Source organism: Erpetoichthys calabaricus, chromosome 16 (genome assembly GCF_900747795.2).
Source record: "Erpetoichthys calabaricus chromosome 16, fErpCal1.3, whole genome shotgun sequence".
Classification (NCBI taxonomy): Eukaryota; Metazoa; Chordata; class Cladistia; order Polypteriformes; family Polypteridae; genus Erpetoichthys; species Erpetoichthys calabaricus.
The window spans coordinates 64,708,528-64,725,696 of NC_041409.2; the positions used below are offsets into that span (position 1 = coordinate 64,708,528).

Consider the following 17,169-nt stretch of genomic DNA (forward strand, 5'->3'; position numbering starts at 1 on the left):
TACAGCACACCTGAAGCTATTTTCAGGTTAAGGGCCTTGCTCAAGGGCCCAGTGGAGTAGGATCACTTCTGGCAGTAACAGGATTTGAACCGGCAGCCTTCCAGATACCAGCACAAATGCACATGCAATCGAATTGCTTCATACCAATAATAAATTTTAACTATTTATTCTTTTCTATATGTGAACCAAATCATAACCCATTATCTGTAATACAAATTATTTTTAAGAAGTAATGAACCCACACTCCAATACAGCACTTCTAGATGTTGGACAAAATATTTTCTAAGACAAATACTCTGTTGATATTAACACGGTTTATTCTCATCTTCCCTTTTCTGTCTCTTTTAAACAAAGAAGAAGAAGTTTTCTTTTCTATGGCTGAAATGGATATGTCTCATAGCCTTTCATCTCTTCCTCCTCTTGGAGACCCTCCCACTGATGATTTGGATCTTTCTTTGAATAGTCAGTATACTACTTCTCCAACAGGATCCCCCTCTGGTAATGCTGCTGTAAGAAAAAGGTTTTATTGTCTTCAAATTATTTTTGCATTCTTTTATGTAATGTTGCTTTCCTTTTCAAAGAAATTACTATGTTTTCTCTCTCCTGTTGTTTCATGTTCATAATAATTGGACATGCTTGTTCATCATGTAAATGGGTTTCTTTCATATTGTATTTTATGAATTGCTGTTATGTCAGAGATCTGTTGTCAGTTTTACAAATTATTTCCATGTTTATTTCTTAGACGGTATGGGATGATTACTTAGAACCTCCAAGACATCGGGAAACAGTGGTGCAAGAACCTGGTTTTCTGCACAAGGAGACCAAACCTCACCCAAAGCTGCTTCGACAGACCTGTAAGTGTAATTTTAATTCTTTGATTTTCTCTGAATTAATCTCAAATAGTGAGTGTTTGGTATCTGTGCTACAGCAGGTTATTTTTTGCTAAATAATGTTATTTGTTTGAATGTAAATGTATTTCAATATAAACATGTTTTTGGTATGATTTAATCATTCTGATTCAAAACACTGTTATATTATCACTTTTTGGTTTATTTAAATAAAATGAGAGAATATTCTTTTTGCTGTACTTCTGTTACAGCATCCAAGTCCAACTCTGCTGATGAATCACGACCAGATGTTGTGTTCAGATTGGCAGTGAGTAGTTTCTCAGTGCTTGTGCTTCACATCGATCCACTCCCTCCACCAGAAACAAGCCTCAGTCAGAACCCGTTGCCAATAATGGCAGCAGGATTTTTTAGTTGCATTGAAAAAATGAATACTTCTGAGTTCACCAAAGGAAATTTTCAGAATCTTCGCCCAGTTTTTGACAAAGCCTGTCCCCATGATCATCTCAGGTAAATTTCTTTTTTGTTTTATATGAAAAACTGTTTCTTTTATGAAGTCTTATTTTGCTTAACAGGGTGTATTTATGTGTCTAATGAAGGTTGTTGCTACAGATCCATTTTTAATTTTCTTGATTAAGAAGGAGAATTTTATGAGTTATTCTCTAATTTAATACTTGCTGTAGCAGTCATGTTACACTTCCTTTTACAGATCATATATTTTGAATAACATTATTGAAATAATTGGGTGATGGTTGAATGTAGATCAGAATCCGTTTTGATATGTTAGCTGTTTGACTAAAAATATGTTTGTCAAAATTAATTTTAAATGCTTAAAAACACTCTGTAGACCTTTATTAGCCAAAGCAAGGTAAACTTATATGAAACCTATATGTTTTTAATTTTGTGAAAGGCACCCAGATACTGTTATGGTTATTATTGTGAGATTTAGTATATGTCCAACAATAATTCCACATTTATATTAATTAGGTGTTTTATATTAATGGCACATGCTTCCTTAACAGGTTTGTTGGCACTTCGCTCAAGATGATGTATGAGCAGCGTCAAGGGCCTAATTTTCGTATTTATAATACAGATATGTCCATTGGAAACATGGAGCTTTTGGAATGCCTCTTCCCAACAGATTCCTTATCCGGCACACCACAGTACACTGAGGTAAGGGCAAAGTCATAAAATTATTAATTCCAGTGTACTGTCCTGTAACTTGTAAGTCAGCAGGTAAGGTATGATTATACTTAGAATGAGGTTTTAAGTCCTTCTTTGAAAATGTGCATATCTAATCTTTTGAGGCATCATTATTAATGTATGAAGATCAGTATCATTTTAGCTATGTATATATTATTTTTATGTAGCTAGGTGTCACTTAAAGTGTTTCTAGAATCTTTTAATATAACATAATATTGTGGACAAGTATATTTACATATTTAGATCTTAGGATTGTCAGTACTGATATGGTCATTATTATAATGAGCCAGGACATGTGAACATTTGCCACTTGTTTTGTAAACCTTTATAATTTTTCTTTTAACCTTCACATCACAGACACATTCATCTTAATTTGTGTTTAATTTTTTTAATTGTCTTATTGTCACAGCTTTGTTAAATGGTATATTGTTTCATTAAATACGAGCTACATTGGAAAGGTTAGGTCAGGTTGGGGAACGTGCACTGGTAGAGTGTGTTGCTGGACCCTCCACACAACAAAACAGCTCGGGATCCCAGCTGGCAACTCCCCAGGCAGACATGTGGTCCAGTCCCACTCTCCTGAAATGCTGGAGAGACAAGAAGTTCCACACGCCTACCCGGATGGACCGTCTCAAAAGACCCAAGTGCTGCTTCATCACCACACTAGTTCCAATCTCCAGCAGGCCTGACCCCATTGGCTCTCCGTCAATTTCAACTCCTCTGGCTATGAGGCTCCTGATGGCTTTCACCCATCCCGTTCATAATGCGAACAGCCTTCTTGTGAATGAATGCAGCAGAGCTACTCCCATGGACAGCATTAAGAAGTCTTGACTACCACTTCGGGGCTGCGTGAAGTTTGTACTGTGGCTGGAGTACCAATCATGCCACCAACCCCCAAGTTTTCCCTGCAAAAAGGAGGACCGTTTGCAGTGCCGGATGCATTATAACATCATATGCAGGACAAAGCATTGCGAAGAATACTTTAAACACTGTTCATGCTTTTCCGACAAAATAAGTGATCATAGAGAAGGCACTTTCTAAACTTGAAAAGGCGTGCTCATTATATTTTGTACAAAGCATTTACACTTTAAAATTTGACAAGTTAACTTTCAGTAAGAGGTTACATAAAAATAACTCAAAATGTAAATACAAGTGACCACTTGTGCATTTTATATGAGGCATTTCTTTGTGTTGCTTCTGCTTAAATATAAATGAATTTGTAGTTTAGAGCTATTTCAGTTAAATATTCTTTTTGGAGAAGCCCATTCTTATGTGAACTCATTTCATTTTGAGTGCAGATTCTGCTTGCCTTTAGCAGTTCAAAAGCACTCTTCTTTTAACATATGTATTTACTTTTATTAGTATGTTAAGTTTTTACTGAAGATCTTTCTTTATGTATTCAGAATTTTGTATGTTTGCTTTTTTTTTTTTTAACCTCATTGTCTCTCTTTCCATTCATGCTTGATTTTGCACACCTGCTTGCAAAGATGTGTTTACAACTGCACATAGCATATGATATAAATTTTAACCCTGACATTTTTTTTTTCCATAGCTAGTAAGATTTGACTCTGGCTATATGAAGGAATCTTCCTCTACCTGTTGCCTACATCTAAATTACAAGTTTTCTGAACGTCGGGGACCACAGGTATTAAAGAAATTTCCAGCGTATTTGTTCTTTATGTGGAATTTACCATAATGCCAAAAGCTCTTGGCAGCCTGTAAATCTGAACACTTTAGCATGACAATGAATACCATTTCTTTATAAGTCCTGCTATAGGACAGTCCTTCTTGTTTGGGAGATTTTTCTATTAGGTCTTTTTTTAATCTATATCTCTCAGAAATATTTGTGCAATTTCATCCAGTTTCATTTAATGCAGGCCAGGTGCTATATTTCATCAAGTTCAGTAACTATGGTCTCAAGGTGTTATTATATATACCAGTTACTGCGAATGTTAGCTTTTCTTCTGTTGACTCATTGTATGGCCATTAGTATTATTTATATGTATTTGGTCATGTCTACTTATTGTTATATGGCACAGAGCTTGTAGATCTATATAACAAAATAATAGATCAGTAGCGTCCCTATACCTGCAAACAACCTTTTAATATTTTTCCTTATCCTGTCTGCATTTCTTTTCCATTAACTTCCAAATAAAACAAATACACAACCCCATCTTCATTGGCTTGTGTTAAAGGTAACTGTTATGTAAAGTATTATTTTATAGGCACATGAGTCATTAGAAATACTTGTGTCTGCTAAAAGCAAAGTTTGGAATGAAAACACATTTTTTATTTTTGTAAAGCAAATATAATTAAGTATACTCTATTCTCTGTTTTTAATTTTCAAAATTTAAAAAGTCAGCAGATAACCGGTTATTCCTCGGACAATTGTATAATAATTGACATAGACTCACCTGCCACTTTATTTGGTACACCTTGCTAGTCCCTGGTTGCACCCCTTTTGACTTCAGAACTGCCATAATTCTTGATGGCATAGATTCAACACCGTGCTGAAAACATTCCTCAAGAGCTTTTGGTCCATAGTGACCTGATAGCGTCACACGGTTGCTTCAGATTTGTCACCTGCACATCCATAATGTGAATCTCCCATTTTAACACAACTGAGAGGTGCTCTATTGGATTGAGATATGGTGACTGCGGAGGCCATTTGAGTTCAGTGAACTCATTGTCATGTTCAAAAAACCAGTTTAAGATGATTTGAGTTTTGTGACATGGCACGTTATTCTGCTGGAAGTAGCCATCAGAAGATGGGTACACTGCGGTCATAAAGGGATGGACATTGTCAGCAACAGTACTCAGGTAGGCTGTGGCTTTTAAACAGTGCTCATTTGGTACTACTAAGGGGCTCAACGTGTGCCAAGAAAATATCCACCATACCATTACACCACCACCAGCCTGAACCATTGATACACGGGAGGATGGATCCATGCTTTCAAGTCGTTGACACTAAATTTTGACCCTACCATCTGAACATTGCAGCAGAAATTGAGACTCATCAGACCAGGCAACATTTTTCCAGTCTTCTGTTGTCCAGTTTTGGTGAGCCTGTGTGAATTGTAGACTCAGTTGCCTGTTCTTAGCTGACAGGAGTTGTCACCAAGTGTGGTCTCCTACTGCTGTAACCCATCTGCTTCAAGGTTCAATGTGTTGTGTGTCCAGAGATGCTCTTTTGCATACCTTGGTTGTAATGAGTGACTATTTAAGTTACTGTTGCCTTTCTAACAGCTCAAACTGGTCTGGCCATTCTCCTCTGACCTCTGGCATCAACAAGGCATATCCACCCAGAGAACTACCGCTCACTGGATATTTTCCCTTTTTCTGAACATTCTTTATATACCCAAGAGATAGCTGTGTGTGAAAATCCCAGTAGATCAGCAGTTTCTTAAATACTCAGACCAGCCCATCTGGCACCAACAACCATGTCACATTCAACTCATTTAAATCACCTTTCTTCCCATTCTGGTGCTTGGTTTAAACTTCAGCAGGTCAGATTGACTATGTCTTCATGCCTAAATGCATTGGGTTGCTGCTATGTGATTGGCTGATTAGATATTTGTGCTAACAAACAGTTGAACAGGTGTACCTAATAAAGTGGCCAGTGAGTGTAGGTTAAGAAAGGGCTTTGGGTTCAAACATTTCCCATGACAACATAGGAACTTATTTATCGCAAAAAATAATTTAAATATATTTTCAACAGTACAACTTAACTGTAATATGTAATTATTTTATTTATTTATTTGTTTTGCATTATTCTCTCCATTACTTTTTATTTTTTATAGGGCAGCCAGGGTCGACTTAGCTCCATGCCTCAAAAGGCCGAATTTAATATTGAGCTGGACTCTGTATATTCAGAACTGGACATCAGCATTGTAGACAGACTCAACTCTTTGCTACAGCCGCAGAAATTAGCCACAACTGAAATGATGGCATCCCATATGTATACATCATACAATAAGAATGTTAGCCTTGTGAGTACAACATTTCCAAAATATTTAATTTATTCTTTAATCATATAATTTAATATATAGTAAAGTATTTATAATTTAATTAAACATTATTAGACTTAATAAGATTTTGCCAAAAGACTTTTTTAAGATCTGGAATTTTATTGCTTTACCAGCACAAGGCATTTACCGAAGTCTTTCTGGATGATTCAAGATCACCCTCCAACTGTAGGGTATCTTTTTTAGTAAACATGCCCATATTAAATCTGGCTGTGCGATTTCCAATACCTGACTTGCGTTCAGACCAGGAAAGAGGTCCCTGGTTCAAGAAATCTTTGCAGAAGGAAATTCTTTATCTGGAATTCAGAGATGTGGAATTCAAAACAGAGTTCACTATCGGGTTTTCTCAAGAACAGATGAAGCTTGAATTAACATTCAGAGAAATGATTGGTAAGTCAAAAGAAATACAATAAAAATTATCTTTTTAGATTTTTCTCCTAATTGTGTAATAGATGTATTCTTTAAAATGTAGTGGTTTGATGAGTTTGCATATATAATTAAATTAAAATATATATTTTTTTGCATTTTTTATACACTATATTGTAATTAAAAATATGTATATTGTGGTGAGCTGATGTTTGTTGTATAAATTACCTGCTGTAACACTTTCAGATTTTACCTTCAGTTTTTTATGTTCGATTATTAGCATTTTTTAATGTAGTATTCAGGATAGCATCATCAGCTATTTTTTTGAAACTATAAATTATTGATCTTCATCAACGGAGGACATTTATCTTTTCATGTCTCGTATGCTAACAGGATTTTATGATGCCATGGATCTTTTATTTTTAACAGTTGATTTGTGTGTTTATGTACACAAGTATAACCTTTAGTACGTCATTCTTACCATATTGTAATTGTAAATATGTGTAAATGTTGTGAACCTTGAACGGACACAGACAGACATGGACTCCAAATGTTCCAAAACACACACGTTTTATTCTCAGCACAACAATTATAACAGTGCACAATTTAGCAGCAACAGTGCTCTTTTTCCCTCTCTCTTCTGCCGCCTGTGCTCCTCACACCCAAGCTCTGTCCTCTTCCACTCAATTCCGGCTCCTTGAATGAAGTAAGGCAGCCGCTTTTATAGCGCACCCGGAAGTACTCCAGGTGCTCCTCAATTAACAACCGGCAGCACTTCCAGGTGTGGCAGAAGTGCTGCATAGGCATCAAGCTCCTCTTCTGGCAGCACCTTCGGTTGTGGCAGAAGTGCTGCGGACCACAGTTCCGGAGCTGTCCGGGCGCCCCCTGGTTGTGGCCACATCCTCCCGCAAGGTTGAGCTTCCAACCCTGTGGCCACCATACAATCCAGGGAGGTCGCCCTCTTGCGTTCCGGGGACGATATAGCACCACTCCAGATCCTTCCCGTCTCCAGGCGTCCCGGTGGGGCAACGTCCCCGGATGTCTCTCACACTGCCCCTCCCCCAGCTGAAGCCTGTAGGGCGAGGCGGCATGTCCTGCGAGGGACTGGCTGGCTCCTTTCATGCGAGGGTACCGGTATACCGCAGTCCACGGTCTCCTCCTGCAATAGAAAATGAGGAAAGCGGTGCAGAGACGCTGAGCTGACGCCAGTTCCAGGCATCTCCACGTGTGCCCAATACCGTGGCACTCGTAACACTGGCGCCCTCTTTCCAACTGCACCTTCAAGATATAAAAACTAGAGGGTTATCTCCGCCCCGCTTCATCCTCAGCTAAGTTCGGGGCTTTATTCCGCTCCTTCCGAAAGCGATTGACTACTGCATGTGAGCACGCCGGCTCACGCTTCTTCTTATAGGGAAACCATCCCTTTTCTCGCGGTCTCTCGTTACTCTGGGGTAATATGACAGCTGGGATCCTCTTATGACAAGAAGAGGGACCCCGTGCTGTTTGTACCCCTCTCGACTGAGACACAACTGTGGCCCCTTTTGGGTGTGGGTCTGTTTGGGTGCCGACACACACAAGCCAACCCCTTCCCACGCCCTAGATGTTTCTAGTGGAATGGCGCATTCGGTCCACGTTTCCCGGTCTACTGTCGGACACCCCACTACTTGAGTCCGTTCAACAGTATCGCCGCTTCCTTTGTTGGCGCTTCTGTTTTTATTTATGGTTCCGGTATCACTTCACTGCACCGCCACGTCTGTTGTGAGAAGGCAGCGCCCGAGGTGCCTCAGATACTGTTCCACCTTCTCCTGCGGCAGCCTCTCTGTCTTCTCCAATTTGCCGATCACCGTTTTAATCATCCCGGCGACCTTCAGCAATGCTTTGACGGGTTTTATCACCTCTTGCAATTCCATCCATCCATCCATGTTCCAACCCGCTGAATCCGAACACAGGGTCACGGGGGTCTGCTGGAGCCAATCCCAGCCAACACAGGGCACAAGGCAGGAACCAATCCCGGGCAGTGTGCCAACCCATCGCAGCCTCTTGCAGTTCCTGCAACACAAATACATTTAATTCGGCCGGCGAGGGGAAAGGCCTCTGCCTCTTCGGTTCTCCGGCCGGGAGTCATTACTCATGTGCCTTTGTTGCGCATGCGTTGTTGGGTGTGGCATTGGCGTGGGGTGGTGATTCACTGTCCCTGCTCGTCCTATCAGAACTGCAGGGCTCCAGCACAGAGTCTCCACCCCCTTACCTGCCTCACGAAGCAGTCCCTGGCTCTTCAGCACTCCCTGCTCTTTCGGGCCACTCCCCATAGGATACGGCTGCTGGTGCTCCACCGCTGGTCGCGGTTTCTCTCTGTACAGCGGGCCCTCATCCTCTTCGGACTTTGTCCTGCCGCCAGCTCTGGAATCGGCACCCTTCGGCCAGCCAAACACCTCCGGACGGTCTCCCTCTACGAGGTAGGCACACGGAACAGCACTACAACACTCCCAGGGCAAACCACCCCTGGGTTCGTTACCTACCTCTAGGATTCCATCATCCATAGGCAGCTACCATGGCCTGGCCTCTTCTTCATGCGTGTTGATCCTTTTCGCGGCGACGTGCTTTTCCAAGGTGCCCGCTGCCATCAGATTACGCCTAGCCTTCTTCCTTCTCATTGGAAATGAAGAGCTTCTGCGGCTGAAGGGCAAACTGCCAACTGCCAACGGGTGTGCCTTTGCATGCTCGCGTCTTCATCTGCTGCGCCGGGTGGTTCACAAATTAATTTTTAACGATGGGTCTCTGCCTTGAACCAGGCAGAGAGTTCCATCTGGGATGCCACCGTGAACCTTGAACCCGGACACAGACAGACTCCAAATGTTCTAAAACACACACGTTTTATTTTCAGCATAACAATTATAACTGTGCACAATTAGCAGCAACAGTGCTCTTTTTCCCTCTCTCTTCTGCCGCCTCTACTCCTCACACGCAAGCTCCGTCCTTTTCCACCTGACTCCGGCTCCTGGAATGGAGTGAGCCGGCCGCTTTTATAGCGCATCCGGAAATACTCCAGGTGCCCCCAATTAACAACCGTCAGCACTTCCGGGTGTGACAGAAGTGTTGCATAGGCATCAAGCTCCTCTTCTGGCAGCACCTCCGCTTGTGGCGGAAGTGCTGCAGACCACAGTTCCGGAGCTGTCCATGCGCCACATCCTCCCACAAGGTTGAGCTTCCAAACTCTGTGGCCCCCATACAATCCAGGGAGGTCGCCCTCTTGCGTTCTGGGGAAGATATAGCCCCTCTCCTGGTTCTTCCCGTCTCCATGTGTCCCGGTGGGGCAAGGTCCCCAGACGTCTCTCACAGTGTATTTTTAACAGTTGATTTATGTATTTATGTACACAAGTGCAGCCTTTAGTACATCATTCATACTATATTATAATTGTAAATATGTGTAAATGTTCTGAGGTTGTACATGAAGAAGAGCACTATACTTGAAAACTGAATTCAGTCTATTCTTGTATTTGCCTTGTGTTGAATTTAGACATTGTAGACACTTGCTAATAAGGTAATATAAGTTCATAGACAATTTTGAGTAAAAACTGCACGGAACTAATGCTGCATTTTTACTTGTTAAAAATGTGATATGTTTACTTAATGGAAACCATGGTTCTTTATTAGCATAGTTGTTTGTTTTTATTCATATAACTTAATTTTTGTCAGAATGAACAAGGACCTGCCCCACCACATTTTTATTTAACACTAATCTGTCTCCCCGTAGCAAGTTGATATCACATTAAAATTTGTCAAGACAGGTACAATATAACTAAATCCCTATATAAATGTTTTGTCTCAGATCTCTAATAAATCGTGTAACTTGTTCAAAGTTGTTTTTTCCTTTGTTTGTTTTGTGTTTTTTTAAGCTATTTTAGTTCAGTTGAAAAACCATTAGCATGCTAAAGAAATGCAGCAGTGGGCCATAGTTCTTACTACCTGAAATATTTGCATTATCTTTTGGTTTATTTTCAAAACACATAGTGTTATTTATGTATGCAAGTATTGTTGATTGTAAACTTACTTAATCTAACCCAGAATCATGTGTGCAGAACTGTACTGAGCACTTTCTTACCCAGTCTGAAGCCCATTGTTAGAATAATTCTATCAAGACTGGTATAGGTAACTGTAACTGACTGTTCTAATTGTGTTTCTTGTAAACATTTTCAGGCAGCTTTCAGGATAATAGCTACTATGCAGATGCCATTCAGAAGTTTATCAGGGTGTCTCGTGGTGTAGATGGAGAAATGACTACCTCAGATTCTGGCAAGTTTGACTGGCCAAGGTAAGAATTTGGAATACTAGATTTCTGTTATTGTAGCTCATTAGTAGTTATTGTTAAAACATGGAAAAATCTAGTCTTCTCAAATTTGCTTATTCAAATAACGTTTTTTTTTGTGCTAATCTTAATAAAAACAAAGTTACTAATTTAGTTAACAGATCATGCAGTGACTAAAACATTTTATGAAAATAAAAATCCACATGTTTATATTAAGACATTTAAAAGTGTAGTGTTTTATTTTTTACTAGCGAAAGTACCTGGGATTCCATGAGGATAGATAAATGGGGAAAAACTGCCTTTTGGAAAAATGGCTAAGCACAACGTACAGTGAGATAAAAAGTTGTACTCTTGAGGAAAAAAGCTCTAATCCACATTACTAACCGAGAATGGTAAACCAGATGGACACAGGGACATCCGGCCATGGGCCGGAGCCGCAAAAAGACATACTGCGCAGGCGCCCCAAGAAATGAGGCGCCGCGAGAGGCGGCCGCGACCACAGAAAAAAGGAGTGAGCACAGAAACTAGCACACAAAAAAAAAGAAGCCGCTCGCGCCCCACAAATCCCACACCCACCTCCAAGCACCCCACCCCCCCCCCCCCCACAGCAACGGACGGGACACACACAAAGAGGACGATTCAACAAGCCCCTGGCACACAAAAAAAACGAACCCGCAAGATCTCCCCTCCCAACCCCCCCCCCCCCCCCCCCCCCCCTAAAAGCAATGGACAGGACACACACAAAGAGGAGGATTCAACAAGCCCCTGGCACACAAAAAGAAAGAAGACGCTCGCGCCCCACCAATCCCACCACCCCCTCCAAGCAACATCCCCCCCCTCAGACGCCGGCAAAGCACACAGCACCGCACGAATCCCATTGCACACGAAACGGGACGCACACAAACAGGAGGATTCAACAAGCTCCTACCACATCAAAAAAAAGAATCCGTGACCGCCACACCAAGCCCATTAGAGACGAAACGGGACAGATTACGGACATGGCACACGAAACGTTCACAACAATGACGAATCAGACCCACAAACACACTAACATCAATAAGAACTGACACCCAAAGCCCAATTTCTAAAGGAACCGTCCGTATTAAACATACGTCATCTCAACACCTTCACACTATGCAGCATAGGTGGATCTCCTTACAATAAAGCACTATTAACCGTTCAACTGCAGAAAAGGCTCCATATTAACAGTGAGTGCGATCCTCCTTATTACTTATCCATATTTCTCACGCTGAAGAACAAACAAGTCATGAATACACGCTCACGGGTACATAACAGTACGGCTCGGATAACGGGACCAAACACACGAACCCGCAGGAAAAAACAAAATACACGTCGGCGCATACAACGCGCTTCTGAAACTCCGGGAGAAAAAATGTCTCGGCTCCAAAAACGCAAAGCTCAACTAACCCCATTACAGAGACGTGCCCAAATGGACAGACACAATGAACGTAGACGCATACAGCGCGCGTCTCAAAGTGCTGCATCGAAACAGACACGAGTTCAAACCGAAAGACCTCGCGTCTCAGACATACAAAAATGGGAGCGAAGAGACAGCATAAATGAACGCAGGCGTCTACAACGCGCATGTGAACTGCCGGAAAACAAGCAAGCAAGGCTCCAAAAACAGAAAGCTCAACTAACCGACATACAAAAACGGACAAGGCTCGATACAAACAATGCACGACGTAGACTGAAACGGACTTTTCGCACAGCACAGGCGAATTGATTACACCTCCAAAATAGCGCGTCCCAAATACTGGACATGCAACAACACGCCTCTCAAACGCCACAAGCAAAACCTGCCCGTCGCGGACATCAACGTCAGACACCTGCTAAACGCTTGCGCCACTTAGCTGAGAACGCGTTCAATAATGAGTCCACTATTGAGGAAAATTCATTGGGATTAATGAATGTCATTTGCAATCATTGTCATTCACTTAACTTCCCTGAAGAAACATCTGGCAATACAAGTAATGAATTTACACGTTGTTGTCAAAAGGGTCAGATTAGACTGCCTCCTTTACATTCATATCCTGAATATCTACAGAAGCTTCTAACTAACGATGTACCTGAAAGTAAAAACTTTATGAACTGCATTAGATCCTACAATAGTTCATTTGCTTTTGCATCTACCGGAGTAAATATCAGGCCACCAAAAGGCAATGGCCCATACTGCTTTCGCATATGTGGACAAATATTGCATCGCATTGGAACAGTGCACCCTGAAACAAATCAACAACGCAAATATGACACACAATGTTATTCAAGCAACAGTTCTTACAGGATCACATGCTAACAATACTGTTCTCATTCCTAGAATTGACCTTACGAGTTCTGACCTAGAGTTACCTTTTACATTGAAACGCCGACAGTTCCCCATTAAACCTGCATTTGCCATGACCATCAACAAATCACAATATTCCAATAAACCATTACTCTGTGCCAAACACTGTATTGTTTGCTTTCTATATGCATCATCCACACCTGCACACTATTCTATATCTCATTCATACATCTCACTCTTTGTCATGCCCTAACGCCAGGGGTTGGCGAGCAGGGGGCAGAGCCCCCTAGTCCAGGAATAAAATGCAAATGCTATCCAAACGTAGAAAGAAAAAAAAAAAAACACTATCTGTAGTCTTAAATGAGATTCTGATTTGGCAGGTACAAAAGTTTCTGAATGCCGCTGCTGATGTCCTCCCATCAGCCCCAGCAAACATCTGCCCACTTAACCCCCCATTACAACCCCTATCTCCAAAATGTGATATTGTCTACATATTAAGTTGGACCAACTGTAACACATTTGCAAAATTGCATAAAAACTGGTTCAGACATTTTTGCATGATTAGCAAACAAACATACAAACAGCTTATGATTTTATTTATATACATTTTGTCACAATATTAATAATTAGGAGTCACAGAAGTATTTTTAATAATATACAGACATTTTAAGCAATGGTGCCCAAACTTTTACATGCCACTGTATACGAGATGACAAAATGCAGTTACTCTTTTATCAGATATAGAAATAAAATAACATCTTATAAAGTTGCAGATTAAACTAAATGTATTCAATCACCAGATAACTTCAGTCAGATTAAGGTGCAGGTTTAGTTGGCCTACCATGTTAGCATAAGTCAAAAAACAGCAAGTGGTCCTGAACAGGGATGCTACTTCATACTATATCAGTTTATCCACCACTTAATCTAACAAGTTCATCTTTATAATGTGAGAGAATACTGAGTATCTAATGAAAACCTCTTTGAATATTGGGTGAATGTGCAAACTCTATACTGACACTAAGGCTGTGAATATACTTACCGTTATGCGATGCCTGCACTCCAGGATGCTGCTGTTATGCAAGAAGTTTACTCTCTATACTTGTGCATGTACTTAAGTAAAGTAAAAAACATCCGGTTTTGCTGTGTTGTGCGTTTAGGGACAAAGATGTTAAAAATAAAAATTCTTTGCATTCTGATGCTGTGGCGAAGGTGCTAAAAAAAAAAATGTATCACGTCATTATGATGGGGAATATGCAATGCTTGTATTGTTCCTGCGAGAAATAGATGAAAGAAAGTAAATTTTCATGTTAGCATTTAAGTTTGATTTGCTTCACCATATCGAACCATTCATCAAACATTTAAGCACGCAGATTGATCCTGTTGGAGCTGCAGTGCAACTTGCTGTGTCATGTTGATAATACAACGAGGATGATGTCACATACCAAAACCTGAACACACGGCACACATACATACACATGCATCAACAAAGTATTGAGCAAAGGCTGTGAATACTTATGTACATGTGATTTCTCACATTTTTATTTTTAATAAATTTGCAAAAACCTCAAGTAAACTTTTTTCGCGTTGTCATTATGGGGTTTTGTGTGTAGAATTCTGAGGAAAAAAATGAATTTAATCCATTTTGGAATAAGGCTGTAACATAACAAAATGTGGAAAAAGTGATGCACTGTGAATACTTTCCGGATGCACTGTATTTTTGCTGCTACTGCAATTCGTGCACGTGTCGCATTAATTTTTGATGATGTGCTCAGAGGACACATCAAAACAACTGTGGGAACGTGTGCATGCACGTTAAGTGTTACAAGCGTGAAATATAAAAATATAAACCGGCCCTAACAGGGCCTAGAATTTCCCTTTTTAGTTTGTTGTGCACACACAAACTCATTTGAGCATGTTTTTATAGTGTGTTGCTGCACCCACCACACGACAAACCACCCGGATGGGTGACACCTCAGAACCACACTGTAACAGTGTGAGGTTTTCTTCACAGTGGCTAGAGTGGCATTCCTACCACCAACCCCAAAGTTTTCCCTGCAAGTTGAAGGACATGCTAGCAGGACTGGATGCAGATTAACGTCATACTCAGGATAAACCAACTGCAGGTTAAGGGCCTTGCTCAAGGGCCCTACGGAGCAGAGTCACTTCTGGCATTTATGAGATTCAAACCAGCAACCTTCCGATTGCCAGTGCAGATCCCTAGTCTTAGAGCCATCACTCCACCCGTTTGCTGTGTGATGTTAATTATTTTGGCTTAAGAACTACACAAGACAGTATATCTGTTGATGTCATTTGAAATGAGGGAATTCCCAAAAAGATTTGAATGAATAATAATAGCAATGGAGATTTGGCTTGAGTTTTATGGGGTAATCAAAAAGTGTGGTAAAAAAAACTGGATCAAAATGGCAACATCCATGAAAAATACACCAATCAACATATGTGATGAAGTCAAAAAAATAATAATGGCACAAGTATCAAAGACAGCAATGATAAAAATTGAATAAAATAGGCAAGCACAATATTTAATGTGTTCCTAACAGCACTGGTCTTAGTTTCTGTACCTTATTTTAACAACTTAGAAGCTGTTGATACTACAAGAGTTTGTTTTTAGTGCATTCATGTGATATTTGCTTTCACAAATGCCTTTTTGTGATTAATAAGGACTCCATAACAATGACACCAGACTTATAAGGCCAGTTTTTTATATATTAAAAGCTATTTGTTTTTAACTGCATTAACCCAAGTAAATCAGTACAGGTTTATTTGACCTATCTGTTAACATAAGTTACAAAACAGAAGGAAGTCTTGAACAGGTTTGCTAACTAATACTGTGTCAGTTTAATTTGCCAGGTAATCTAACAAGTTCATCTTGGCAATGTGGGAAAATTCTGTGCATCTGATGAAAACCCATTTGAACACTGGGTAATTGTGCAAAATCACTGACAATGATTGGACCTTATTGACTGAATATTAATGTGTATTCTTTGTCAGAATTGAGTTAAAGGTAAACCCTATGGCAGTACACTCCATTTTGGAGCGAGTAGCCACAGGAGAAGAGGAAACTGAGGGCCACTCCCCAGAAGAGGAAGAAGGCACAGCCCATTCCTTAAAAGATGTCTGTGATTTTGCAAAACCTGAACCTTCTCCATTCTCTTCTCGCCGAGTTATGTATGAAAATGAAGAGGTAAATATTTTTAATAAAATAATTGGATATCCCATGGATATTGTTTTATTTTCTGGAAGTACTTTTCATATATTTCGATTAATAAGTAAGTAAACAGTAACTCTTTAAACATAGCCTCCTTTATTTGTGGTAAATGAGGAAAACCTAAAGATAATGTTGATGTTTTATAACACAACTAGCTGTGCTACTCATCTAAGACGAGTTGAAATCTAAGTAATTAATATAAACCTCAGCATTATCATTTGCAGTGCACCATGCAATGCATCTGTCTTTGTTATATGCCATTTAGCTTAGGATTCGTAAAAGCAATGTTAATTTTTGTGATGCGCCATTTGTTAAAATGACCTGTACATAGCAACCTGCACAGACACACAGACACTTATCCTTTTACTAGACATTAAGCCAGTTACAATAACGGGCGCTAGAACAATAGTGCATAAACATTAGTAGGAATAGTCTATATTAAATGGCAAGGGACCTTGACCTCATTCTGTTTGTTGGTCGTATTTTTCTTTGTCGTTCAGCCTTTCTTTTGTTGATGTTTAGTTGCTGTGCTGACCGTTCTTCATGGGCTGCCACCGTGTATTGTGTGTCTTTAATTTTCTGTGACAGTAATACTGTCTTGTACGTCCGCTGGCTTGTACGTCCGTAATATACCTTTAATTTTCTCTGGCGGTAATACAGGCGTGCGCGTCGGTAATATGCCTTTAATTTTCTCTGACAGTAATACTGGCTTGTATGTGGCTGTAATATGCGTCACTGTATTGTGTACCTTTAATTTCCTCTCGCAGTAATACTGGTTTGTATTTCCGTGAAACGCCTCTAATTTTCTCTGACAGTAATATCGCGCGTCGCACCGTGCCCCGCGTGTGCGCACTTCACCAGAAGACACACACACACGGACACCTGGACGCACA

The 17,169-nt window shown here is 40.4% G+C and overlaps 1 protein-coding gene across 3 annotated transcripts in view; it reads left to right on the forward strand.

The window, feature by feature from the left end:
- Positions 1–17,169, forward strand: part of atg2b (autophagy related 2B) — an 84,416-nt gene that overhangs the window by 28,768 nt on the left and 38,479 nt on the right. For 2 of the 3 annotated variants that reach the window (XM_028822118.2, XM_051919861.1), the window contains exons 9-17: positions 355–509; positions 743–854; positions 1,100–1,355; positions 1,868–2,018; positions 3,601–3,693; positions 5,849–6,037; positions 6,190–6,463; positions 10,637–10,751; positions 16,060–16,252. In XM_028822118.2, the coding sequence (XP_028677951.1) occupies positions 355–509; positions 743–854; positions 1,100–1,355; positions 1,868–2,018; positions 3,601–3,693; positions 5,849–6,037; positions 6,190–6,463; positions 10,637–10,751; positions 16,060–16,252 (1,538 nt within the window). The remainder of the gene's footprint in view (positions 1–354; positions 510–742; positions 855–1,099; positions 1,356–1,867; positions 2,019–3,600; positions 3,694–5,848; positions 6,038–6,189; positions 6,464–10,636; positions 10,752–16,059; positions 16,253–17,169) is intronic. The other variant, XM_028822119.2, reaches the window with a different exon arrangement.